This window comes from Oncorhynchus keta, chromosome 4 (genome assembly GCF_023373465.1).
Source record: "Oncorhynchus keta strain PuntledgeMale-10-30-2019 chromosome 4, Oket_V2, whole genome shotgun sequence".
Lineage (NCBI taxonomy): Eukaryota > Metazoa > Chordata > Actinopteri > Salmoniformes > Salmonidae > Oncorhynchus > Oncorhynchus keta.
The window spans coordinates 73309959-73322242 of NC_068424.1; the positions used below are offsets into that span (position 1 = coordinate 73309959).

The following is a 12284-nucleotide window of genomic DNA, read 5'->3' on the forward strand; positions in this document are numbered from 1 at the left end:
ATGTCAGATCATAAGGTTATATAAAGTTGAGGGTGTGTTTATGTCAGATCATAAGGTTATATAAAGTTGAGGGTGTGTTTATGTCAGATCATAAGGTTATATAAAGTTGAGGGTGTGTTTATGTCAGTATCATAAGGTTATATAAAGTTGAGGGTGTGTTTATGTCAGATCATAAGGTTATATAAAGTTGAGGGTGTGTTTATGTCAGTATCATAAGGTTATATAAAGTTGAGGGTGTGTTTATGTCAGTATCATAAGGTTATATAAAGTTGAGGGTGTGTTTATGTCAGTGCCATAAGGTTATATAAAGTTGAGGGTGTGTTTATGTCAGATCATAAGGCTATATAAAGTTGAGGGTGTGTTTATATCAGTATCATAAGGTTATATAAAGTTGAGGGTGTGTTTATTTCAGATCATAAGGTTATATAAAGTTGAGGGTGTGTTTATGTCAGATCATAAGGTTATATAAAGTTGAGGGTGTGTTTATGTCAGATCATAAGGTTATATAAAGTTGAGGGTGTGTTTATGTCAGATCATAAGGTTATATAAAGTTGAGGGTGTGTTTATGTCAGATCATAAGGTTATATAAAGTTGAGGGTGTGTTTCTGTTGATGAGCTAAGGTCGGAGCCCAAATTATTGGCACCCTTGAAAAAGTTGAGAAAATAAGTATGTTTAATAGAAATAATGCTCAACAAATGGAAAACTTAGAATATTTTGTACCAATTAAATAAGTCAGAGAAAGATATTTTGTTTAATTAACAAGTCATATTTTTATCTCTAATTATTGTCATCCCTGTGCCGTTATCCTCGCATGTGATATATTGAAAAGTATTGAAAACAAGGTTGCCAATCATTTGGACCAATCCTTTTGAGAAAGAAAAGCATAGTTGTTAAACAAAATCTTGTTTAAAAATACTATACTATAAATGATAAAAAACTGAACTATATTAAATGCTCAACTTATTTTGAAAATTATATTATTTTATACCAATACAATAATACAATTTTCAAAATAATTTGAGCATTTAATATAGTTCAGTTTTTATAATTATATTATAGTATTTTTTGCTAATCAAGGGCTGCAATAATGTTGGACCTATCTGAATATGTTGGTGTTAATTGAAGTGTGTGTTGTCACCAGTTGTTGTGGTGAACGTAGACGGCTCACTGGTTCAGCATCCTCTAACCTGCCTGGGTTCCTTCAACCGAGAGGAGGAGGGTTGGAGGAGAGATAATGACTGGGTGTGGCGGAGAGATGGAGAGGAGGATGAGGAGATCCTATGGATGATGGGTGGAGAGGAGAAGAAGAAGGGGAATAGCTTCCTTGTCAACCTGGAAGAGAGAACTGGAGGGGGGATCTTTACATGTCACAGCCTGGATAGAACCCTCCTGAAGAATACTACGGTGCTGGTCAAACACCTGGATGAACAGAAACGCATTCTAGAAGGATCCACCAGAACAGGTATACAGGATGTCTGTCTGTCTGTCATCCGAAATCAAGTCAAATATTAGTTTTCATTTATTCTCCAATTGTAACATCTTCTGTATATCTATTTTTCATTTGTTTGTTTCTATTCTAAGGCTATATGAAATGTTCTACTTGGAACTACCAAGGAGAATTCCACTGCTCCTGGAAATTCACCACTAAACGTGTTGGGACCATCATGTCTGTCAGAGTGGCACGGTACTATCACCACCAACCTTTTCAATGTATTCTTACTACACTCTTAGAACAACAAGGTGCTAAGTAGAACCATACAGGGTTAAACGGTTTGTCCACCTAGTGTAAGCTTTTTGGTGCTGGGTAGAACCCTTTGAGGAGGGTTCTACCTAAAACCCTCTATGTAGGGTTCCTCAAATAATCCCCTATATATGGTTCTACCTAGATCCCTCCATGAAGGGTTCTGCCTAGAACTATCAATCAAGGGTTCTTTCGAGAACCCTTTTATCTTCAAAGGTTTCTTCTTAGAACCCTCTATGAACGGTTCCACCAGCCTTATTAGCCTTTAAAATTGTATTACTGCATTACATATATCATAAGGCCTTTCTTTGACGGCCTAGTTATAGCCTAACACAGTGTTGTTAGGAATCTCCTCATTTACAGGCCACATCAGGCCTGCAAGTCAGATTATGCTGGCTTGCAAAGTGATGTGTAATTCTTATTGGAATCCAAAAAGAGTTAGGATATCCAACAAGTGTAATTGTTAATCACCTGCAACCTGCATTCAGAATGACTGCTAGGGTAGGGAAGATTGAATACTGAGACTACCTCAATCATCTAAACTGGATCAACCATCTCAGTAATGGGTGCAATAAATCCAAACACAAACAGATTGGATTAGTTTAGAAAACTGTATGTTATTTATCTTTTTGTGTAGCATAAAATTAATCAACCAATCAATGTACATGCAGGGGTGCGTACTGGCAGCAACTGGCACAACTACTACATCGCACAGTTCAGTGTAGTGAGGTGCGTACTGGCAGCAGAGAAGTCAGGCGCAGGAGAGCAAAAACTGATTCACAACGGTGTCATTTAATAACCATAAACCACCGTCAACAGAACAATACAAATAAATGGGTCAAACAAAACCCGATAATACCAGCATACCGTTGCACAAGCACTACAATAAACAATTACAGACAAGGACATGGGGGGAACAGAGGGTTAAATACACAACATGGAATGATGGAATTGAAACCAGGTGTGTAAACAGAGCTCTCAGGAGATTAAAAGCCCTGTCCTCTTCAGCTGTCCACTGCTGTACCGGTCGCCCCTTCAGCAGTGAGGTAATGGGAGCCGCTACCTGACCAAAACCCCGGAAAACCTAAGAGATGCTGTACCTCCCTTACCGTCGTGGGAGTCGGCCAATTACGCAGGGCTGAAATGCGGTCACTCTCTATCTCTACCCCTGAGGTGGAAATGCGATACCCTAGGAAAGAGATGGACTGCTTGAAGAACAGGCATTTCTCAGCATTGACGTACAGGTCATGCTCCAATAGGTGACCAAGCACCCTGCGCAACAGGGACACATGCTCGGCGCTTGTAGCGGAGTATATCAGAGGGTGGTAAGTAGAACCATACAGGGTTCTACGGTTTGTCCCCCTAGTGTAACCTTTTTGGTGCTGGGTAGAACCCTTTGAGGAGGGTTCTATACCTCACCACCACGACACCCTGAAAATCTCGTCTACAAAGGCATGGAAGACTGATGGCGCATTCATCAACCCGTACGGCATGACGAGGTACTCATAGTGTCCTGAGGTGGTACTGAAAGCCGTCTTCAACTCGTCTCCCTCCTGGATAAGCACCAGGTTGTACGCGCTCCTGAGATCTAGTTTGGTGAAGAAGCGCGCCCCGTGCATTGACTCAATCGCTGTGGCCATGAGCAGTAGAGGGTAACTATACCTCACCGTGATCTGGTTTAGAACCCAATAGTCAATACACAGGCGCAGAGCTCCCTCCTTCTTCTTCACAAAAAAATAAACTGGAGGAGGCGGGTGAAGTGGAGGGCTGAATGTACCCCTGACGCAGGGATTTGGAGACATATGTTTCCATAGCCTCCGTCTCCACCTGTGAGAGGGGATAAACGTGACTCCTGGGAAGTGCAGCGTCTACCAGGAGATTTATCGTGCAATCGCCCCGTCGATGGGGTGGTAATTGATTCGCCTTCTTTTTGGAGAAGGTGAGAGCCAATAGGCATATTCGGGGGGAATGCGCACGGTGGAGACCTGGTCTGTACTTTCCACCGTAGTAACACCAATGGAAACCCCTAAACACATCCCCGAGCACTCCTGCGACCACCCCGTGAGAACCCTCTGTGGCCAAGAAACAGTGGGGTCATGACACACTAACCAGGGTAGGCCTAGCACCACGGGAAATGCAGGAGAGTTAATAAGGAAGAGACTAATTCTCTCCTTGTGACCCTCCCTGCGTCACCATGCCCAGAGGAGCGGTGGCCTCCCTAATCAACCCTGACTCTAATGGTCCACTATCTAAGGCATGAACGAGGAAGGGCACAGCCACGGGAACAATGGGGATCCCTAAACTATGGACGAACGATATATCTATAAAATTCCCAACTAAAAGATTTTGTGTCTCTATCGGGCCGTAGGCAGCTATGCTATCATAAATACAGTAACTTATGCATTCTAAATAACCTCCCATTTGAAAAGGAAAATGCAATAAATATTTACTCTGAGCTGCGCTTCGGTAGATTGGTCGTAGATAGAAGGCCGGGTTGTCCAGCATGGATCTCTTGTCGTGGTAGAATGTATACTCTGTCCGTCCTCTCCAAGCCCATGTTTAAAGCTGCGGTGGCTAACGCAACAGCTAGGAGGTATTAATTATTTAGTGAATAAGAATTCAAAGTTCATACCAAGTTGCCATACTTTAACTTTTTTATGGCTGCAGGGGCAGTATTGAGTAGCTTGGATGAAAAGGTGCCCATTGTAAATGGCCAGCTCCTCAGTCTCAGTTGCTAATATATGCATATTATTATTAGTATTGGATAGAAAACACTCTAAAGTTTCCAAAACTGTCAAAATATTGTCTGTGAGTATAACAGAACTGATATTGCAGGCGAAACCCTGAGGAAAATCAAAACAGGAAGTGGCTTCTATTTTGAAAACTCCATGTTCCATAGCCTCCCTTTGCTGGATTTAAAGGGATATGAACCAGATTCCTTTTCCTATCGCTTCCTCAAGATGTCAACAGTCTTCAGACATAGTTTCAGGCTTTAATTTAGAAAAATGAGCCAAAACGATAACATCGTGTCAAGTGTCACATGAGTTTTGCTCGCGCAACAGAGTTTGGAAAGGTATTGCTTTTCACTCTCCTACTGTGAAAGACATTTGCTGTTGATATATTATCTATTTTTATTTTCAAAACAACCTGAGGATTGATTATAAAAACGTTTGACATGTTTCTGTGGACATTATTTGGAATTTTCGTCTGTGGATTCGCCTGTGGATTTCTGAACATAACGCGCCAAACAAACGGAGGTATTTTGGATATAAAAATAATCTTTATGGAACAAAAGGAACATTTGTTGTGTAACTGGGAGTCTCGTGAGTTGAAAACATTCGAAGATCATCAAAGGTAAACGATTAATTTCATTGCTTTTCTGATTTTCGTGACCAAGCTACCTGATGCTAAGTCTACTTAATGTTTTGTCGTGCGATCGATTAATTTATGCAAACGCTTGGATTGCTTTCGCTGTAAAGCATAATTTCAAAATCTGACACGACAGGTGGATTAACAAAAGGCTAAGCTGTGTTTTCTTATATTGCACTTGTGATTTCATGAATATAAATATTTATAGTAATATTTATTGTATGTAGCGCTATGCTATTCAGCGGTTGTTGATGACACTTATCCCGTTAGTGGGATTGCAGCAATAACAAGTTTTAAGATCATGCTATATTCTGGCTGGTATAGTCGAAATTCATCTTTTCGGCTTGTTGATCGTCATCTTCACGTTGAAATTCGATGCTAATTTCCTTAGGTTCTTGTCTCTCAACCAGAGCTGAGGTTGGCTTAGTTATGTTGATGATCTTGTCCTTTTAACGTGGGGACCGCCGTCCTCTCGTCCTTGGAACAGAAAGTTGAATTTTCGTCAACGGTTCATATAGTGGTGAAAGAAGGGCGTGTTTCATAGTTTACAACCAATGTCTGAGTTTCTCTATGACAAACCGTTCTCTCATTTAAGAAGCTAAAATTACATTGAATCTTTTCACAAATTGTTTTATATTTAAACAATTCAATTGCACAACAATTCCATGTGAATCTGATAACTAGAATGTGTCGACATTCCAAGATACAGTTTATGTCATTCTGGCATTAGTGGTATTGTCTCAGACAACAACTATTCTGACATCATATTCCTTAAGTATCAACGCATATTTTCAACTGGTTGGATTCCCGAAATATGGTTCCATTTCCCACCTTTTGATGTTACCAGACTCTCTATGTTACAAAGACTTTACAAGAGCCAACTCTAAAAAGTAGAGAGAGAGAAAAGGGGAAAGGTATTTATGGGGGTCATTAACCCTCCCCCACAGGCCAACGTCATGACAGCTGTATAGGCTATAACATTTGCATAATATCTTGACTTGACTTCAAATTAAATATTAGTGAATGGACTACAGCAGTAGCCTGTGTTAGTCTAATTTTAGTCATCCATTTCTTGGCTTTTCTATAGTGGCCTGTCTGATGCGGAGAACATCAGCTGTTCTGTGGACACCAGTGGACAGCAGTGGACATGTTCCTCTTCGTCTGGCCAGAGTGACATCATGTGTTCTGTGAACAGTAGTGGACTGGGGCTGTCCTGTGTGGACAGACAGTATTGTCCCTATGCTGAGGAGACTGACCGGATCACCCTGACCATCTACATGAGGACTAACTACCTGCTGGAGGAATACTCCCAACGCTTCTACTTATCAGAAATTGGTGAGGACACACACACACACAGACACACATACACACAGCACTTCTACTTATCAGAAATTGGTGAGGACACACACACAGCACTTCTACTCATCAGACATAAGTGAGTGTGAGAGAGGGTCCTTGTTGCAGCCATAAGGGCAGACATGTTGCAAGAGGCTGGCAGAATCAGTTGCACAAGTTGTGATTTTAGGCTACTTAAAGTTGATGATAATGGTCCAGATGTGCACTTCATTATATTTACAAACTAATAAAAAAACATTATATTTACAAACTTCACAATGTAACTGGTCTCTGAAAAAAATGCCTTGGAGAGCTGGCAAGCCTGTCTATCCCATAACAAACATTTACAATGTAACTGGTCTCTGAAAAAAATGCCTTGGAGAGCTGGCAAGCCTGTCTATCCCATAACAAACATTTACAATGCGGAAACAAAGTGCTCTGAACCTGAAGGAGTTTGTAGTGCAGTAGTGCAGAGACACTCTAATAATGGCGTCGGAGGAATCCTACCTCTATATACAAATATCTGGCACATATATGTAGGCCTATCAAAAGATTATATGCTGAGATATTGTTGGTTTAGGTGCTTCTGAAAGGTAGTTTTATAGTACAAAGTGCTGGTTGAAGTTATGGTAATTATCCCTCCCTCCCTCCCTCCCTCCAGTGAAGCCAGACAAGGTATCCATTAAGAAGATGAACAGCAGTACTATAGAATGGAGCTATCCTGTCTCCTGGAACAGACCCATCTCCTACTTCCCCCTCTCCTTCCAGGTCAAAGAGATCAAAGGCAGAGAGCGCAAGAACGGGTGCACGTGTGATTCTCCCTGCACAAAGGTGAGGACTACTGTTTACATACTGTACATCCTATTAGGCCTTGTCTCTAAAGCTTGATGAGAGCCATTACTCCAAGAGATCCAGACCGCATACTCTTGAACTGATAGACGTGGTCACTCTGGTCCCTGGTTATATTCATTAGGGCACACTGTAGCAAAACATTTTGCAACGAAAAGTGAAAAGGAGTGTTTCTTATTCTTATTGTCTTCCATTTGGTGCTTAATGATTTCAACCACTGTGTTCCCTCAGGTCCACACCACAGAGAGCCGCCAGTGGTCAGTAAAGGCCAAGGTGGTGGTGTGCGTCAGGTCCCAGGATGCCCTATGTGACTCCCCCTGGAGTGACTGGACAGAGTACAGGTCAGTACCACATTCTCTAGTCTACTGGATAAAAAATTCCATTTCAAGAATTGAAAATATGCCATTGTTTATCAGTTCATTAATTTAATTTCTGAGAAGACATTGCAGAACAACACGTTTTTCAATACGATGTTTTCTTTCAGACTCAACAACAAGGGAAACAAGAGAAGCAGAAGAAACAGAAGCAGAAGTTTGTGTCTCAATACTAGATCTTTACCATACTGATGGCCAATCAAATATTATCCTATTTGTTCAAAGGTGACTTCATTCACACTCCAAAACATCAACTATGACAAAGGTGACTTTGTTGTCAAGACCAGAGATTGTATTTCTGAACTAATTTTATGACACAATCTTTACTTTTACATTCTTAATGTGTTATGACATTTATTTATTGATATTTATTTTATCATTATTATGTATTTATTGATTATTGCTTTTTATCTGAAAGAGTGTGACATGACTTGCACTAACATAAACTCTACTGATATTGTTGTGACTTTAATACTCTAAATCTAAATAAACTTACAAACCTGCTCAGTGTGTATGAGTTTTTTCCACTACTCTGTGCTCATAGTCATTAATTAATTTCAGGATTTGAAAAAATAACAACATGAAATCAAGCATAGTCAGAAAGGAAGTAACCGATGACGAATCTCATTGTTAAATACAATATACAGTGCCTTGCGAAAGTATTCGGCCCCCTTGAACTTTGCGACCTTTTGCCACATTTCAGGCTTCAAACATAAAGATATAAAACTGTATTTTTTGTGAAGAATCAACAACAAGTGGGACACAATCATGAAGTGGAACGACATTTATAGGATATTTCAAACTTTTTTAACAAATCAAAAACTGAAAGATTGGGCGTGCAAAATTATTCAGCCCCCTTAAGTTAATACTTTGTAGCGCCACCTTTTGCTGCGATTACAGCTGTAAGTCGCTTGGGGTATGTCTCTATCAGTTTTGCACATCGAGAGACTGACATTTTTCCCCATTCCTCCTTGCAAAACAGCTCGAGCTCAGTGAGGTTGGATGGAGAGCATTTGTGAACATTTCCACAGATTCTCGATTGGATTCAGGTCTGGACTTTGACTTGGCCATTCTAACACCTGGATATGTTTATTTTTGAACCATTCCATTGTAGATTTTGCTTTATGTTTTGGATCATTGTCTTGTTGGAAGACAAATCTCCGTCCCAGTCTCAGGTCTTTTGCAGACTCCATCAGGTTTTCTTCCAGAATGGTCCTGTATTTGGCTCCATCCAGCTTCCCATCAATTTTAACCATCTTCCCTATCCCTGCTGAAGAAAAGCAGGCCCAAACCATGATGCTGCCACCACCATGTTTGACAGTGGGGATGGTGTGTTCAGGGTGATGAGCTGTGTTGCTTTTACGCCAAACATAACGTTTTGCATTGTTGCCAAAAAGTTCAATTTTGGTTTCATCTGACCAGAGCACCTTCTTCCACATGTTTGGTGTGTCTCCCAGGTGGCTTGTGGCAAACTTTAAACAACACTTTTTATGGACATCTTTAAGAAATGGCTTTCTTCTTGCCACTCTTCCATAAAGGCCAGATTTGTGCAATATACGACTGATTGTTGTCCTATGGACAGAGTCTCCCACCTCAGCTGTAGATCTCTGCAGTTCATCCAGAGTGATCATGGGCCTCTTGGCTGTATCTCTGATCAGTCTTCTCCTTGTATGAGCTGAAGGTTTAGAGGGAAGGCCAGGTCTTGGTAGATTTGCAGTGGTCTGATACTCCTTCCATTTCAATATAACCGCTTGCACAGTGCTCCTTGGGATGTTTAAAGCTTGGGAAATATTTTTGTATCCAAATCCGGCTTTAAACTTCTTCACAACAGTATCTCGGACCTGCCTGGTGTGTTCCTTGTTCTTCATGATGCTCTCTGTGCTTTTAACGGACCTCTGAGACTATCACAGTGCAGGTGCATTCATACGGAGACTAGATTACACACAGGTGGATTGTATTTATCATCATTAGTCATTTAGGTCAACATTGGATCATTCAGAGATCCTCACTGAACTTCTGGAGAGAGTTTGCTGCACTGAAAGTAAAGGGGCTGAATAATTTTACACGCCCAATTTTTCAGTTTTTGATTTGTTAAAAAAGTTTGAAATATCCAATAAATGTCGTTCCACTTCATGATTGTGTCCCACTTGTTGTTGATTCTTCACAAAAAAATACAGGTTTATATCTTTATGTTTGAAGCCTGAAATGTGGCAAAAGGTCGCAAAGTTCAAGGGGGCCGAATACTTTCGCAAGGCACTGTAAATACAGACGCTAATACACTTCCTTTGACTCTGACAAACTACAGCTGGCTGTCCTGGAAACGGGTGGGATGGCTTAGACCACAGGTGTGACAGCTGAGAATTCTAGAATGCAGTGACTGTTGCTTTTCCCTCTATTTATCCAACATGAGGTTTTGGGGTTGCTGGGTGGTATGGGATTGCAGTTATCTTGCAACACTGTGCATGAGGTGCTCTGACTCCCAAACAACTAGAAAGCTGTTTGGAATTGGTATGGTTTTGAGTTCCTTTTGTTTTCATACATGTGCTAGTTGAGTATGTATTGAATGCACAGTTGCAAATGTCATTCTTACATAGTGCCTAGAGAGTTGTGTATCCTGTCCTGTGTGATACACAAGCCTTGTGTAAGGTCCTGGGTGTCGTGAATGTGGAGTCAGGCGCAGGGAAACAGAGAGTTCAGTATAGTGCTCTTTTAATGCACACACGGTGAAAACACGGCTACCCACTAAACACTGGGTGCTTAAAACAAAATGCCCCAGATACGGGGAATGAAAATATAACAGCACTATACACTAACATACAACAGCAAGTTCATCTCTAACCTAACACCAGGGTTACAATATTCAATCCTGCACAAAGAAACGGGCGGGCCTGCTGACTAATAAAGCCCAACTAATTACAAACTTAAAACAGGTGCTATCAATAAACATATAAGGAGGGGAGGAAAGAAATCAGTGGCAGCTAGTAGACTGGTGACGACGACGAGGAGAGAGAGGGACCGACTTCGGCGGAAGTCGTGACAGTATCCCACATTGACGCTCAGCTCCAGCAGTCCGCCGACACCGGCCTCGAGGTCGACCCGGAGGAGGAAGTGCAGGGCGATCCGGATGGAGCGCCTCTACATTGACCGATCCAAGATGTCCCCCACCGGTACCCAGCACCTCTCCGCCGGACCGTACCCCTCCCAGTCCACGAGGTACTGCGGGCCCCTCACCCGGCATCTCGAGTCCAGAATGGCCCGTATCGTGTATGCTGGGGACCCCTCGTTGTCCAGAGGGGAGGAGGGACCTCCGGCACCTCACTGTTCTGCAGGGGACCAGCTACCACCAGCCTGAGGAGAGACACATGAAACGAGGGGTTAATATGATAATAGGAAGGGAGTTGTAATCGATAACACACCTCGTTTATTCTCCTCAGGACTTTAAAGGTCCCTACACACTGCGGCCCCAGCTTCCGGCAGGGCAAGCGGAGGGAAAGGTTTCGGGTCGAGAGCCAGACCATGTCCCACGGTACAAACACGGGGGCCTCACTGCGGTGGCGGTCAGCACTCCTCTTCTGCTGTCGACTCGCTTGTTGGAGGGATTCCTGGACGGCCCTCCAGGTCTGCTTGGAGCGCTGCACCCATTCCTCCACCGCAGGAGCCTCGGTCTGGCTCGGATGCCATGGTGCCAGGACCGGCTGGTACCCCAACACACACTGAAAGGGGGACACGTTAGTAGAGGAGTGGCATAGTGAGTTCTGGGCCATTTCAGCCCAGGGGATGTATCTCGCCCACTCCCCTGGCCGATCCTGGCAATACGACCTCAGAAACCTACCCTCCTCCTGGTTCACTCTCTCCACCTGCCCATTACTCTCGGGGTGATAACCGGAGGTCAGGCTGACCGAGACCCCGGACGCTCCATGAAAGCCCTCCATACTCGGGACGTGAACTGGGGACCCCGATCAGAAACAATGTCCTCCGGCACCCCGTAGTGCCGGAAGACGTGGGTGAATAATGCCGCCGCAGTCTGTAGGGCTGTAGGGATAACGGGCAACGGGAGGAGACGGCAGGACTTAGAGAACCGATCCACAATCACCAGAACCGTGGTGTTCTCCTGAGACGGGGAAGATCGGTCAGGAAATCGACGGAGAGATGAGACCATGGCCGTTGTGGAATGGGAAGGGGTTGTAACTTCCCTCTAGGATAGTGCCTAGGACCCTTACTCGCATACCGAACAAGAGGAGACATAAACCTTAACATCCCTAGTCAAGGTGGGCCACCAATACCTCCCCGAAGGCTCCCCACTGTCCTCGCCACCCCGGGTGACCCGAGGAGGGTAGGACGTGAGCCCACCGAATCAGTTGGTCCCGGACACCAAGCGGCACGTACTTCTGCCCCGCCGGACACTGAGGAGGCGCGGGTTCCGCCCGTAACGCCCACTCGATGTCCGAGTCCACCTCCCATACCACTGGTGCTATCATCCTCGAGGCGGGAAGGATGGGAGTAGGTTCGGTGGACCTATCCTCCGTGTCGTAAAGGCAGGACAGTGCGTCAGCCTTTACATTCACATCATAGTTACGCTCCGCTGGGCTGAGCGTCCTTGAGAAGAAAGCGCAGG

General features: G+C 43.4%; 1 protein-coding gene across 1 annotated transcript; it reads left to right on the forward strand.

Moving 5' to 3' along the window:
• The first annotated feature begins 1066 nt into the window (after nucleotides 1–1066).
• Nucleotides 1067–8204, forward strand: LOC118376823 (interleukin-12 subunit beta-like). Its single transcript, XM_035763614.2, has 6 exons — nucleotides 1067–1463; nucleotides 1583–1685; nucleotides 6199–6446; nucleotides 7108–7277; nucleotides 7527–7636; nucleotides 7780–8204. The coding sequence occupies exons 1-6, from the start codon at nucleotides 1286–1288 to the stop codon at nucleotides 7859–7861; spliced, it is 891 nt and encodes a 296-aa protein (XP_035619507.2). The 5' UTR covers nucleotides 1067–1285; the 3' UTR covers nucleotides 7862–8204.
• Nucleotides 8205–12284: the final 4080 nt, after the last annotated feature.